At 53.4% G+C, this 14537-nt stretch overlaps 2 protein-coding genes across 2 annotated transcripts; both read left to right on the plus strand.

The window, feature by feature from the left end:
- The first annotated feature begins 3584 nt into the window (after positions 1-3584).
- On the plus strand, positions 3585-7186 carry SBK3 (SH3 domain binding kinase family member 3). The gene is made up of 4 exons (XM_003802897.2): positions 3585-3629; positions 4131-4281; positions 4760-4962; positions 6322-7186. The coding sequence occupies exons 1-4, from the start codon at positions 3585-3587 to the stop codon at positions 7006-7008; spliced, it is 1086 nt and encodes a 361-aa protein (XP_003802945.1). The 3' UTR covers positions 7009-7186.
- A 3232-nt stretch (positions 7187-10418) lies between these two features.
- On the plus strand, positions 10419-14310 carry SBK2 (SH3 domain binding kinase family member 2). The gene is made up of 3 exons (XM_003802921.1): positions 10419-10671; positions 12820-13022; positions 13732-14310. Exons 1-3 carry the CDS (start codon positions 10419-10421, stop codon positions 14308-14310), a joined length of 1035 nt encoding a protein of 344 aa, XP_003802969.1.
- Positions 14311-14537: the final 227 nt, after the last annotated feature.

The following is a 14537-nucleotide window of genomic DNA, read 5'->3' on the forward strand; positions in this document are numbered from 1 at the left end:
AAGTAGCTGGGACTACAGGTGCTCGCCACAACGCTCAGCTATTTTTAATTTGCAGTTTGGCTGGGTATAGGCACCGCCCCATCCGTTATTTTATTGAGCAACATTTGTTCAATGTATATGTATTGTAACAGAGAAAAAATAGCATTAACATCTCGAACTGGGAGCAAAGGAAACTAGCTTACTGCAAAGTTGATTAACTGCACCATGACAATTGTCAAAGACCAACATTTTAATTTACTAGTTTATAATCTTATTTCTAGCGCAAAGCGAATTAATTTAATGTTAGAGCTTCTTTTCCTTTACTCTTTCTTTTTTTTCTTTGTTGGCCCAAGGATGGAGGGATGGGCTGGCAGTGGGTTGACTAAACAATCTTTGAAGTATAAATTAATTTTGTATGTGTTCTTTCAGTACATATTTTATTCATTGAATTTACTTGAAATATATGTAATACAAAAATAACGTTATATATGAGCTATACAATGGTTTATATAATTTAATATACAAATATGGTAGTATACAGAATATAATTATTTTAGGTATACTATTGTAATGTATATCATATTATGCATTATAAATATTAAATTTTTTGGATATTGTTCTGGGTAGTATCTGCAATTACCTTCATTCCATACAGGAGGAAACTGAGGCACAGAGGCAGTTGGACACTTGTCAGCATGCACTGGTCTGGCCAGTGGGAGAGAATGAAGCCTGGAGAGGGTCACAGAAGGAGCCCTTGGAGCCTGGGGGCAGGAGGGGCAAGGTGGGGAGAGAGATGTGAAGCTGGAGGCCAGCTTCAAAGAGAGGTGTGTATGTGCCCCTCTGAGGCCAGTACAGGACCCTCCCCCATCCACACCTGCACATTGAGGTCACTCCGGGTAACCCCACAGAGTGGCCGTTGCTAAATGGGGAGGTGCAAAGCTCCCCGGATCATCAGTGAGCCTGTGGGGGAGGGCTGGGGAAGGATAGATGCCTGCAGCGTCCCCTCTGCTCTCCTCCTGGGAACCCAGGTGGCCAGCCCTCCAACTTGACCTTTCAGCTTTAGTATAGCAGATGCTTCTGCAGTTGCTATGACCTGGTGACATGCCCAGCCAACTCCAAGGCCCCCGAGAAGGTCAGCTTCAGCAGGCATCTGGGGTCTGTCTTCCAGAAGCTGATGGGTGGGGGACAGAGAGGAGCCCTGTATCCCCAGACCCTCTCCCTAGCCATGTCTCTGTGGCCAATAATTCTGCTTCTTCATGGCTCAGCTTCCCAGTCAGTAAATTGGAAGCCATTGTTCTACTCACTTTGGGTGTCAGAAGGACTCCATAAGTCTCAGATGAGTGAGAGAGCAAAAGAAAGAGAGAGAGAAGAGCCCAGGCCTGGGGCCTAGTAACCATCAAGTAAATAGTCATCATTATATTATTTTATTTTAAAAATTTTGAATATGTAATACACACTCACAGGAAAAATTCAAATAATGCAAAAGGCACAGTGATTAAAAATTCCCCAAAAGGCATGCAGGACATGGATTCCTGACTCAACTAATCTAAATAAGGACTTTTTTAAAAAAGGAGAAATTGAATACAGATTGCTTATTAATTGATGTTGATAGATTATTATTAATGTCATTAAATATGAGAGTTGTAGTTGAGGTGGAAATTTTTCTTACTCCTCTAAAAATGTGTGCCCGGGTGGGTGCCATTTATCATGATCCTTGCAGTTTATTTTATAACTTGCAGCATTTTATGAGGGAAAATTTCCAATAGAACCACAAATAGAGAGAGCAATAAAACAAGCCTATGGTTCTCAATTAGTAACACTTATTTACACGCACACACTTTTATTTTCTTTTGCTGGAGTGTTTTAAAGCAAATATGTGTCATTTTCACCTAAGAAGATTTCATTTACTTCAACATAATTTGAGCTCCTCCCCCCCATAAAAGATGAAACAACCACGGCAAAAGGGTGACGCCCGTCATGGGCATGCATGACAGCGTTCTCCCTACGTTTCTGTAGGTCTGCAATGTTTCCTAAGCTACCCTTAGAAAAGCCAAAGAGCAGAGGAAGCCCTGCCTCTGCCCACAATCAACGCAGTCAAGCTCCCGAGCCTGGCACCAAGGCCAGTTCCTGTGGCTCCTTCCAGAGTCTCGAGAAGCTGTTGTTACTTCGCCTTTATTAATAGCAGGGCAGTAGTAGTGGTGGAAACGCGAGTGGGGCAGGTGTCAGGCCTCTGAGTCACACAGACCTGGCCTAGCGCCCGCTCCCCTCCTGACCTTGTGTAAGGCGATCGCCTCTCAGAACCTCAGTTTCCTGCTCTGTGAACTGGGAATGAATACTGAACCTCTCTGGGCAGCTGGGAGGATCCAGCGTAAAGCCGTGCTTAGGGCCAGCTTCGGGCAGGTGCTGAGACATGAGAGACCTCTGTTCCCAGTGTAGCTCACAGCGATTTGAGCTCCTGGTGCAAGGGAGGAGGAGCTAGGGGCCTGGACCTCTGGGTCTGAGGGAGGAGGGGCTAGGGGACTAGACCGCCAGGTCTGAGGGAGGAGGGACCAGAGGCCGCCTGGACCCCCTTATCTGAGGGAGGAGGGACTAGAGGTCTGGACCCCTGGATCTGAGGGAGGAGGGGCTGGGGGCCCTGGGTCTGAGAGAGGAGGCACTAGGACCTAGCCTCTTGGTGTTAGGGAGCAGGGCTTTGGGAATGGTCCCCCGAGTCCTGGACACCAGCGCTCCAGTCCCAGAAGGAAGACAGAGTACTCAGCTCTGGTCCTGTCATCCCAACTCAGGTGTGTGAAGGGGTCTTTCCCACATTTCCCTCTGTACTCAGGCCTGGACATTGGGGGTTTACAATGTGTTTTGTCCCCTCTGTCCTGGGACCAGAGCCCAGAGTCCAAGCCGGTCTATGTTTGGAAGGGAGAGGGAGGGGGCAGTGGCCAGAGGGAGTGAGGGAGGGGTGTGGGGGACAGGATGTCTCTGTCTGTGAGCTGTCACACACACCCCTGTCCCGGGCCCAGAGAAAGGGAGGGACAAAGACTTTGAGAGAGCGTTGGGAACAAAGAGAGGAGAAAAGAGACACAGAGACACCCAGAGGGAGGCAGAGAGAGGCAACCACAGATGAGGGGAGAGGAGGAAGGAGGCAGAAAACAGTGTGGGGACACCCATAGGCACAATTGGTGGCCAAAGAGTGGGTAGAGCGTAGGGGGCAATGGAGAGGGCTGGGGACTGACAGAGACAGGAGAGGGAAAAGAAGTCCTACCCCAAGACACAGGGTGAGACACCCAGACATAGGGAAGGTGAAGAGAGCCAGACTCCTACAGAAGGAAAGAGACTGTGATTGGTTAAAGAGAGAGTGAGAAGGAGTCAAAGAAATAAACTGGGCAACACAGAGAGGGACATACACCCAGAGGGAGACAAAGACATCTTCCAAGCTCATCAGAGTCAGACGGAACCCAGGGGAGACACAGGCAGACATCCTCCAGCGGGCTCTCATCCTCGACTCTGCGCAGCAAGGACCCGCGGGTGCTGGGGGCTCTGGGGACGGGCTGGTCTCTGGGGAGCCCAGACAAGGGGTGCCTGCCTGGGGCCAGCCAACACCAGGCGACCCTCAGATGGAGCTCAGGGCCCCTGAGACCCCTGAGGATGGGGACCCAGAGGTGAGAGATGGGAGATGGGGAGGAAGGTGGGCAGGGCGGCTACACAAGGAGATAGACTAGGGGAAAAAGAAAGGCCTCAGGGACCTGACATAGTGAGAGAGAAAAACAGACAACCAAGGGGGCACATGGAGACTGAGGCCCTGGAGAAATGGACTCAGAAACAAAGAACAGGATGCATGAGGGAGAAGACTATGCAGAGAGAGATGAGGGTGGCAAGGGGGACACCACTGGAGCTCCAGTTAGGGATGGGGGCCTCTGGCCTACTCCTACAGACAGGGGCAGGCTAGCCCTCTGAAACAATGACCCCTAACCCCACCAGGACAAAAAAAACAGGTGGCCTAAAGCTGGGTGAGTCACTGTGACTCATCCTCCTTTCTGGGGACAGTGACCCCTATCTCCTGCCCCCACCACCATCCCTAGGCTGGGCCTCTGGCCTCCTTCCCTAACACTCTCAGCAGACCCCAGGCTCACTCCTTCCCCTCCCTTACCCCTCTCTTGTAGGAGGACACAGCCAAGGCCCTCCAACGGCTGGTGGAGCTGACAGCCACCAGGGTCACCCTGGTGAGGAGTCTGCAAGTCCAGTATCGCCTCATCCGAAAGCTGGGCTCTGGCTCCTATGGCCGTGTGCTCCTTGCCCAGCCTCGCCACGGGGGTGAGTTCAGCCAGTCAAGGAAAGACTCCCAAACTCTCCCATCATAAGGGTTCTAGGAAGCCACCCAGACAGGAGACATTTCCAGGAGGAGCTGATGGGAACCTGTCTTGATAGGAACTCTTAGTTAAGAGCTCTGTGATCTTCTGGGAAACAGAGGTCACCCAGAGAGGGTAAGTGTCTGCCTAAGCTCCCACAGCAAGCAGGGGTGCAACTTGGAATCCAAGTCACCACCATGTCCCTTATTTTATGCAAGAGGAAGCTGAGGCCCAGAGAGGGTAAGATAGGTCTATAACACCACAGAGCAGTCTGAGGCAGAGCAGGGGGGACCCTCAGGGAAGATCTCCTCCAACCCACACTTCGCAGGTGAAGACACTTGCTTTCTCCACGAGCAGTCTGGGGCTCAGAGGGGTTAGTGGCTTGTTTAAGAGCCTAGAGCCAGAGCCACCTGAGCTCTCCTCTGGTCCCATCTCCTGGGCAGGTCCAGCTGTGGCTCTGAAGCTTCTGCGTCGGGACTCTGTCCTGAGAACCACCTTCCTGAGAGAGTTCTGTGTGGGCCGCTGTGTCTCCTCACACCCAGGCCTGCTGCAGACGCTGGCAGGACCCCTGCAGACTCCCCGCTATTTTGTCTTCGCCCAGGAGTACGCGCCCTGTGGGGACCTCAGCGGGATGCTCCAGGAAAGGGTGAGGCAGGCAGGAGACAAAGGCTGGGCCTACTTATCCGAGTTCCAACTCTGTCCCAAACCCTGACCTCAAATGACCTCCCATTTCTAATTCTCAATGCAGTTCTATGCCTGACCCCACCCTCACCCATCTAATCACTAAACATAAGCTTTGATGAGCTGGGAGCTGGTAGTGGGATTGAGGGTGGACTGGGGCTCATGCAGGAGGTGGGGATGGGAACAGAGATGGGATGAGGGATGTGGGCACAGATGGAGTTGGGTGGCTTGGGTTCAAAGTTGGTTATAGGTTGGTAATCCATGATATGGAGTGAAGTATGAGCATGCCAAGGGAGGCAGGAATAGCTGAAAGTGTGGGAACAGGCTGAGCAAAGGTGAGATGCAATGGAGTCTCCTCTAGAAAGGAGACCAGGTTGGGACTAAAACCATGAAACTCAAGGGCCTCTTGAGTTTGAAGATTAGAGGTGAGGATATTTCTACAAATAGACTATGAAATTTGAGATAGGGTTAGAGATAAATGAAAAGAAGGAAAAGAAGTGGGAAGAAGAATCTACGGATGCATAGGTGGATGGATGGATGCATGGCTGTAGGAGTGGGGGGATGAACGGCTGACTGGCTGGCTGGGTGGATGGCTGGATGGATGGATAATGGATTAATGAAAGGAAGAAAGGAAGGATGGGTGTCTGCATGAATGGATGGGTAGGATGGACAGAAGGATGAAGGGATGGGTGGATAGAAGGAAGGATGGAGGGATGGGTGGATGGATGAGAAGGATGAAAGGAAATAAGGAAGGATAAATGGATGAATGTTGGTAATAAATCCCTGATTAAGCCAGGATTGCTAGCTGGAGGCATGGATGTTGAGTGGATGTGGAGAGAGGGATGGCTTCATGGCTGGCTGACTGGCCAGCTGAATGAGTTAACCAACCAATCAGTTGAAGTAAACTGGGAGACTTTAGAACAGGCTCTGAGTTGGAGATAGCACTAGGGTTAGGGTAAGTCTGGGATTTGGGTTCTCTCTGGGGATCTGGATGGAGTGGGTCTGAGCATTAGGGTTAAGAGAACCTTTGAAAGAAGCTAAAAGAAAGAGCTTCTGGTTATAATCAGGGCTCCCACGGGGCTCCAGCTTGGAGCTGGCCTGAGAAAGTGCAGATATGGGTGACAGCTTTGGCTGAGGGTGATGCACAGGAGGTCTCTGAGAGGCTGTCTGAGGACACTGCAGGGAGCCACCAGTTTGGGGCTCTAAGTTCTCAAAGTCCAAGAGTTAGAACCTTTAGGGCTAAGGAATCTAGGGCCTCTGTCAAGGGCAACTAAGAAGAAGGAGCCAAAACACCTTGACCTTTCTCATCTCTCCTTGACCTCAGGGCCTCCCAGAGCTGCTGGTGAAGCGGGTGATGGCCCAGTTGGCTGGCGCTCTGGACTTCCTCCACAGCCGGGGGCTGGTGCACGCAGACGTCAAGCCAGACAATGTGCTGGTCTTTGACCCTGTGTGCAGCCGTGTGGCCCTAGGTGACCTGGGTTTGACCCGGCCGGAGGGCAGCCCAACTCCTGCACCACCAGCCCCACTGCCCACTGCACCGCCTGAGCTCTGCCTCCTCCTGCCGGCCGACACCCTGCCCCTGCGACCGTCTATGGACTCCTGGGGCCTGGGGGTGCTTCTCTTCTGTGCAGCCACTGCGTGTTTCCCTTGGGAAGTGGCCTTGGCCCCTGACCCTGAGTTTGAAACCTTTGCTTGCTGGATGACCACCAGGCCCCAGCCTCCTCAGCCACCACCACCCTGGGACCAGTTTGCACCCCCAGCTCTGGCCTTGCTCAGGGGGCTTCTAGACCTGGATCCTGAGACTAGGAGCCCTGCACTGGCTGTCCTGGACTTTCTGGGGGACAACTGGGGGTTGGAGGGAAATAGAGAAGGACCTGGGGACTTGGAGAACGAGTCCTATGAGGGTGGGGAGGAAGAGAAAGAGGGAGGGTCAAGCTTGGAGGACTGGACAGATGAAGAGGATGACGACAAAGGTGGCAGGAAGACAGGGACAGATGCAGGATCGTCCTGACCAGGTGGCCAGAGCATGGGCCAAAGGCCCTTCCCCCAGCTCTCATGGCCACCTGGATGGGGAGACAGCTGCTCCCAAAGGACAGAGGGAACACACTGCACCTCTTCCCACTGAATGCTGGACTTGGATGTGCAATCCCCCTTCCAACTGAGGACCCAGGGGTCTAGGCCCCTAGCCCCTCCTCCCTCAGACCCAGGGATACCCCTAGCTCCTCCTCCTTCAGAGCCAGGGATCCAAACTCCTTATCCCTCCTCCCTCAGACCCAGGGGTCTAGGCCCCTAGCCTCTCCTCCCTCAGACCCAGGGATCCAGGCCCTCAGCCCCTCCTTCTTCAGATCCAGGGCTTCCCCAGCCCCACCTCCCTTAGAGACTCTTCCTCTTCCTTCTATTCCAAGTATATATTCTTGAAAGAAGGCTCTAGTTCCCCCTCCCCATAGATAGGTTTCTATACAAACATTTTGAATACACACCTTTTTTTTTTGAGACGGAGCCTCAAGCTATCCCCCTGGGTAGAGTGCCATGGCATCACGCTCACAGCAACCTCCAACTCCTGGGCTCAAGCGAGTCTCCTGCCTCAGCCTCCCAAGTAGCTGGGACTACAGGCACCCGCCACAACGCCTGGCCATTTTTTGGTTGCAGCCATCATTGTTTTTTGGCGGGCCCAGGCTGGGGATTCGAACCCGCCACCTTAGGTGTATGTGGCTGGCGCCTTAGCTGCTTGGCCGAGCCTTGAATGCACATCAAGGAGTTCTGACAAGATTACTCCTCTCCTCTAAGATCTTCAATGACTCCCACTGTCCATGGCACAAAATCTGAACTTTCAGGATCCGACACCATGTACATCTCTAGCTCTACCATTCCTCTAGGGTCCGGTGTTGCCATGGGATGCTGGCAGACTTAGGTACATCTTGTGCCCTCCACTGAGATCACCTCTCTCAGCCCCACAGCTCTAGGGAGCATTCCCCGCCCCCAGCTCTCTCTGGCCTTCTGAGGAACTTGTATCAGAATGATTCATTTCTCTCTGCTTTTCTGTCTCCCATCTCTGATTGTCCAGGATGGACCTTTTTCATTTCTAAATCCCTCCAGGTTTTGCTCCCACAGAGCACCATGGTTTGTGATTGTCCAAGTGCCATCCATCTTTCTCAGACCTGTCCATTAGGAGCCAGGCCTGGTTCTTATAGGCTCCATCATTTCCCCAGGCCAATCTGGGCCCCAGTTTTCCCACCCACCACCCTGATGGCATATGGACCTCTGGCTTGGCTCACGCCTGCAGGACAGGAGCTGGATAGATCCAATTCTGTGTCCCTGGCACCCAGGAACAGGAGACTGAGTTTCCTCAATGGGAATTTATGCCTTCTAGATTGAAAAGCAAGCTCGCTTAGTGCAGCACAGCATCATGAGCTGGTCCCGGGACAGAGAAAGGCTCCAAATGGGTGTGCAGAGGAAACGGAAAGAGTCTGGCACCTCATCAGTAAAGTTTTTGTTCTCTCATATGCACCTTTGGTTGTGTTAAGATGCCAATGTTGGGGGAAGCTGGGTGAGGGGTACATGGGAACTGCACAATCTTTGTAACCATACTGTAAAATCTACAGTTATTCCAAATAAAATTTATTTTAAAAAATAAAATTAAAGCTTGGCACCCATAGCACAGTGGTTATGGCACCAGCCACATGCACCCAGGTTGGCAGGTTCAAACCCGGCCCAGGCCAGCTAAACAACAACAGCTACAACAAAAAATAGCCAGGCATTGTGGTGGGCACCTGTAGTCCCAGTTGCTTAGGAGGCTGAGGCAAGAGAATTGCTTAAGCCCAAGACTTTGAGGTTGCTGTGAGCTGTGATGCCATAGTACTCTACCAAGGGTGACCTAGTGAGACTCTGTCTCAAAAAATAAATAAATAATAAAAATAAATAAAGCAGGTTCATGTTGTTCATGAGCTATAAGCCTAAGGGGCAGAACAGAAGTGAAGCCCTCTGGAGCCCCTCTGTTGGCCAGGGACTGGCTGACTTTGGGGGTGGCTTAATAATCCTGTGCTGAGAGCAGAGAAGCAAGTGCTCAGTGGTCCTTTTTCCTATCATTGAACTTTTTCAAATTATTTGTATCATTAACCCTCTCTATGGAGTCAGGGGGACCCAAGGCCCAGGGGTCCACACATGACCTCCCCTCACCCACTTAAGTCTTCAGGTACAGAACACAGACCTCTCAACCCCCAGGCCCCTCTCATCCCAGTTGCTCCAACACCTGCTTCCCATGCCCCCAAGTCTGAGGTCATCCTTCACTGCATCATTCTGGAATCTCGTTGTCTCATTCTTTCCCCACACAGCACCCCAGTGTCCACGGCCCTGGATACCCCTCTCCAAACACCTGTCAATGGGATGTTGATAGGGCAGCTGGGGGGCTCAAGGCAGGGGTGAGTTCCAGAGATGACTTCATTTTCTGCAGGGGCCAGGACCCCTAGGTCTGAGGGAAGAGGGCCTAGCTGGGCCAGGGCCTTTATCTGACCACAGCCAGTTCTAGGAGGCAACACACGATGTCGCTCTGCTCCCAGTGGGGGCAAAAGGGACCAGGCCTGGGCAGGGCTGGGGCGGGGCCCTATGACCCCCCAGAGTTGGGGCGGGATCTTGCTCAGGGCAGGCTTCTGTTGGCTTGAGCCCTGAGTGCCGGGTGCTGACCACGGCAGAAGAGTCTGGCAGGACTTGGAGAAGGTGGGTCCGGAGGGCTGAGCCCTGGCCAAGAGGAAAGCAAGGTTTGTGGAGTGAGGTGGGTAGCACCTAAGAAAGAAAATGGCCAGACAGCCTGGGTCCTGGGGCCCTTGGGGAGCACCCAGAGGCTGCAGAGTGGCAGAATGTTAGGGATACAGATTTTGGAGGGGGGCAGCTGTAAGAGAGATATAAGGTTCCAGGAGAGGGGTAGGTGGGCAGCCTGGGTCTGAGGGAAGCAGACCAGCTATAAGAGGTGGACCCCAGGCCTGAGAAGGTCCTGGGGACCCATCCAAGCGCCTGTTCCCTGCCGGACCCAGGCGTCCCAGGCCCCCCTGTGCAGCCCTGCCTCCCAGCCCCTGGGGGCAGAGAGCACCTGTTCTTCTCTCATCCACCCCCAGGGCCCAAGTCTGTTTGCTTTGGAAACAAGGTTGGGGGTGTCTCCAGTTATCTGGTTCATCTTTCAACCTCAGGCCATCAGGTGGTGCAGGGACGTGGGGGCAGGGGACATCAGGCTCAGTTCTCCTCACACAAGGGATAATCTCTCTCCTCCTCAAGGACTCTCACCTGGGGAAACTGAGTCAAAATAAGAAGCAGCAATGAGCCTCCAGCCCCTCCTCCTTCAGACCCAGGGGTACTGCTTCCTCTGCCCTAGGGCCCCAGGCCTGATGAGACCTGAACCTGGGCACCCTTTCCCGGTCTGTCCTTGCAGAGATGCCAGGCAAACAGTCTGACGAAGAGCTGACAGAGGTGGAGGCTGGGGAGGATGGAGGTGAAGAGGGTCTGGGGGGCCTGACCGCAGAGGAACTCCGACAGGGCCAGGAGACTGCCCTGGCGCTGGAGGACATGATGGCACTGAGTGCCCAGACCCTGGTCCGAGCTGAGGTGGACGAGCTCTACCAGCAAGTGCGTCCCCTGGGCCAGGGCCGCTTCGGCTGTGTCCTGCTGGTCACCCATCGACAGAAAGGTACCAGGTCCTGGGGATGGAGGTGGTTGGTGTAGCTAGGGGCAGGGTCGTGGGCGCAGACCGAGACATCTCCTACACCTAAATCAAGTCTTACCTCTACCCAACCCAAGCTATGTTTGGGGGAACTCCTTAGACTCAGTTTCTTTCCTTTGAAAATGTAGAAGTTTCCGGGTGGTGCTGGTGGCTCAGTGGGTAGGGCGCTGGCGCCATATACCAAGGGTGGCAAGTTCAAACCCAGCCCCAACCAAACTGCAACAAAAAATAGCCAAGCCCATGGTCCCAGCTGAGGCAAGAGACTCGCATAAGCCCAGGAGTTGGAGGTTGCTGTGAGCTGTGACGTCATGGCACTCTACCCAGGGCAATAAAGCGAGACTCTGTCTCTTAAAAAAAAAAGAAAGAAAGAAAGAAAGAAAATGTATAAGTTTCCTCCTTGAGAGAACCATTGATTCCCTGAACATAATCTTACATAGGGCTAGTTCAGTGGTCCCATGGGATGATTCAGAGTTAATGCCATTAGTCAAGCACTTAGCAAGGCTGACACCCAGGAGAGTGTCCAGTACCTTTTACCCAGCATACAGTCAGCCTTGTCCTTACACGAAATGGATGCTATGAATGAAGCTTGGAGTCAATCTTGGTTCAGGGCACACCTTTGGAGGACACGCAGGGGTTCAGCCTAATGCCAGGTGGTTCTGGGGATCCCCAGATAAAGAGAGCTGGCCTTCACCCTCACAGCTCCCAATGTGGGTGGGAGGGAGAGTCTGGAGGAGTCTGTCAGGCTGCGATCACCAAGATCCCCAGAAGGAGTTTCCATAAACCAAAAGTTTATTTCCTCATGGTCCTGGAAGTGGGAGTGTTAGCAGGTGGCTTCGTTGGCTTCCAGACAGCCATTTTTTCCCTGTTTCCCTGTAGATGTCTGTGTCCTAATCTCTTCTCCTGAGGACCCTAGATGTTCAGGTTTAGGGCCTACCCTAGCGCCCTCATCTAACCTCTTCAAAGACCTGTCTCCAAACAGTCATGTTCTGCGGTGCTGGGGTTAAATCTCCAACATATGAATTTTGTGGGGACAGCTCACAACAGAGAGAGATGCAGAGAAAAGGCAAGACCCAGGCCTGGGTGCCTACAGAACAAGGAGATGTGAGACATAACGGGGAACAGAGGAATTGTAGATGAGGCTCATGCACTTGGGCGCCATTGTATGTGCACTGTGAGGCCTCCTAGCAGCCTGGCCTCAGGTGGCTGATGCTGGGAACATGAACACACAACTGTCATGGGGAAGCTCACAGCACAGTGGGGAGCACAGGGTGCCAAAGACTGGTGGGTGTTGCTGCAGAGGTGACCCAGGGCACTCCCATGGGATTGTCAGGTGTCTCTGGCATTCTCTAACCAACAGGAGTGACATGACACCCCACTGAAACCCATTGATGATCCTAGTTCACACTGTAGAAACTGCAGGGGAGTGGCGGGCTGCTCAGAGAGAGGGTGACCTGCCTAAGTCACCACAGCCTCAAGGCTGGCCAGGCTGGGCCCTGGCAGCTGGTGGCTAAAAAGAAAAAAAAAAAAAAGTAAAGAAACCCTAAGTTCTTGCCTTCAAGGAGTTTCCATTCTAGGAAGTCGGTTTCATAAGTGATGAAAGCCACAATTCCATGGTTGCGTCTTCTCCCCCACACAGGTTACCTTTGCCCCAATTCTCTCAAAAATGCTTTTTGCCAAATGTGGGTTTGCTTTCCTGAGGGGCCACATGAGGTCACTGCAGGCATTTCATGATGTCTCTCTGCCTACTCTCACAGTAGACTTGTAAGGTGGTGGGGTATAAACTTGCCACGTGCTCTTTTTTTTTTTTTATTTGTTTTTAGAGATGAGTCTTGCCATGTTGCTCAGGCTGTTCTCAGACTTTGGGGCACAAAGAATCCTCCCAACTCAGCCACCCAAAGTAGAGCGATCACAGGCATGAGCTACCATGCATCCTGCCTTGTGTCATACCACCACACATGTATTAGTACCACTAGTGACATTCTGGTGGCCATGTCATTAGGCTGGGAACTGGAAGAGGCAGAAGTGGCATGTGTCAAAATGAGCCCAGGCTGAGGGGCCAGCCAGGGTGAGCACAGCTTCCCTGTTCACTTCCCAATCCTGTTCTGGCCTCCCCAGGCACGCCACTAGCACTGAAGCAGCTCCCCAAGACCTCCACATCCTTGCGGGGGTTTCTATATGAGTTCTGCGTGGGGCTCTCACTGGGTGTGCATTCCGCCATCGTGACGGCCTATGGTATCGGCCTTGAGTCAGCCAACTCCTACAGCTTCCTGACAGAGCCCATTCTGCATGGGGACCTCATGGCCTTCATCCAACCCAAGGTGAGCAGGCAGTCCCCAAGGTGCCCTGAGAGCCTCATCATCTCCCAGAGCAGCCTGAGCTGCCAGGAAGCTCACCCACTGCCCTGCCCCCACCAGCTTACCCTGCCCTTGGCAGGTCATCACAGGGTCCATGGGGCTCATGGGATTGTCAGGTGTCTCTGATATTCTCTGACAGCACAAGAGTGACACTATACCCCACTGAAACCCACTGATGATCCCGGCTCACACTGTGCTTCATGGCGCCACAATTGTGCCTCACAGAGTTACATTGGGCCTCACAGGGTCACAAGCCTCAAGGAGTCACACAGGGCTTCATGGGGACACACTGTGCTTCATGGGGCCATACGGGGCTTCACAGGGTCACACTGGAACTTACATGGCCACACTGGGCCACATTGGGTCTCCCGGGGTCACACTAGGGTTCATGGAGTCACACTGGGCTTCACAGGGTCACAGTCTTCTCAGGGCCACATTGGGCCTAGTGGGATCATCGACTTCACAGGACCACACTGGGCCTCACAGGGTCACATTGGGCTTCACAGGGTTACAGGCTTCATGGGGTCGCACTGGACCTCATAGGGCCACGCTGGGCCATCCTGGGCCGACCTATTCGAGGTCCTTTTCCTTAGCCTCCTTAGCAGTCCTGAGGCTCCCTCCTGGGCTGAGGAGAGCTATAGGGCCTCAGTATAATCCCTACACTCCCCATCAGGTGGGCCTCCCACACTCTGCAGCCCAGCGCTGTGCAGCCCAGCTGGCCTCCGCCCTGGAGCACATCCACTCCCTGGGTCTGGTGTACCGGGATGTCAAGCCAGAGAATGTGCTTGTGTGTGACCCTGATTGCCAGCACTTCAAGCTGACTGACTTCGGACACACGCGGCCCCGTGGGACCCTGCTCCGCCTGGCTGGACCACCCATCCCCTACACAGCCCCTGAGCTCTGTGCACCCCCGCCGCTGCCTGAGGGCCTGCCCATTCAGCCCGCCCTGGACGCCTGGGCCCTGGGAGTCCTGGTCTTCTGCCTACTCACTGGCTACTTCCCCTGGGACCAGCCCCTGGCTGAGGCTGACCCCTTCTATGAGGACTTCCTCATCTGGCAGGCCTCAGGCCAGCCCCAGGACCGACCGCAGCCCTGGTTTGGACTGACACCTGAGGCAGACACTCTTCTGTGGGGGCTGTTGGACCCTCATCCCCGAAGAAGGAGTCCTGTGAGCGCCATCAGGGGCCACCTAGGTCTCCCCTGGAGGCAGCAGGAGGGGGAGGCTGGGGAGGAAGCAGGTCCCATGTCCTGAGACCTCCTCAGCCCCACTGGGAGCTCTTGGTTTCTCATCTGCCTGTTTCCATCTCTCACTCATGATTTCCCCTCTGTGTCCTCCTGCCTCTCCTGTCTCTGCTTTGTTAGACCCTTTGCACTTGCTGTGCCCTTGGCCCAGAATGCTCCAGGTTCACCCCATCACCTCCTGCTGCCCCTACTCCTTCCTTTATGTGATATGCATCCCCTTCTACCCATAGGATTTAT

This window comes from Otolemur garnettii, unplaced genomic scaffold (assembly GCF_000181295.1).
Source record: "Otolemur garnettii isolate 467f Iridium unplaced genomic scaffold, OtoGar3 scaffold00264, whole genome shotgun sequence".
Lineage (NCBI taxonomy): Eukaryota > Metazoa > Chordata > Mammalia > Primates > Galagidae > Otolemur > Otolemur garnettii.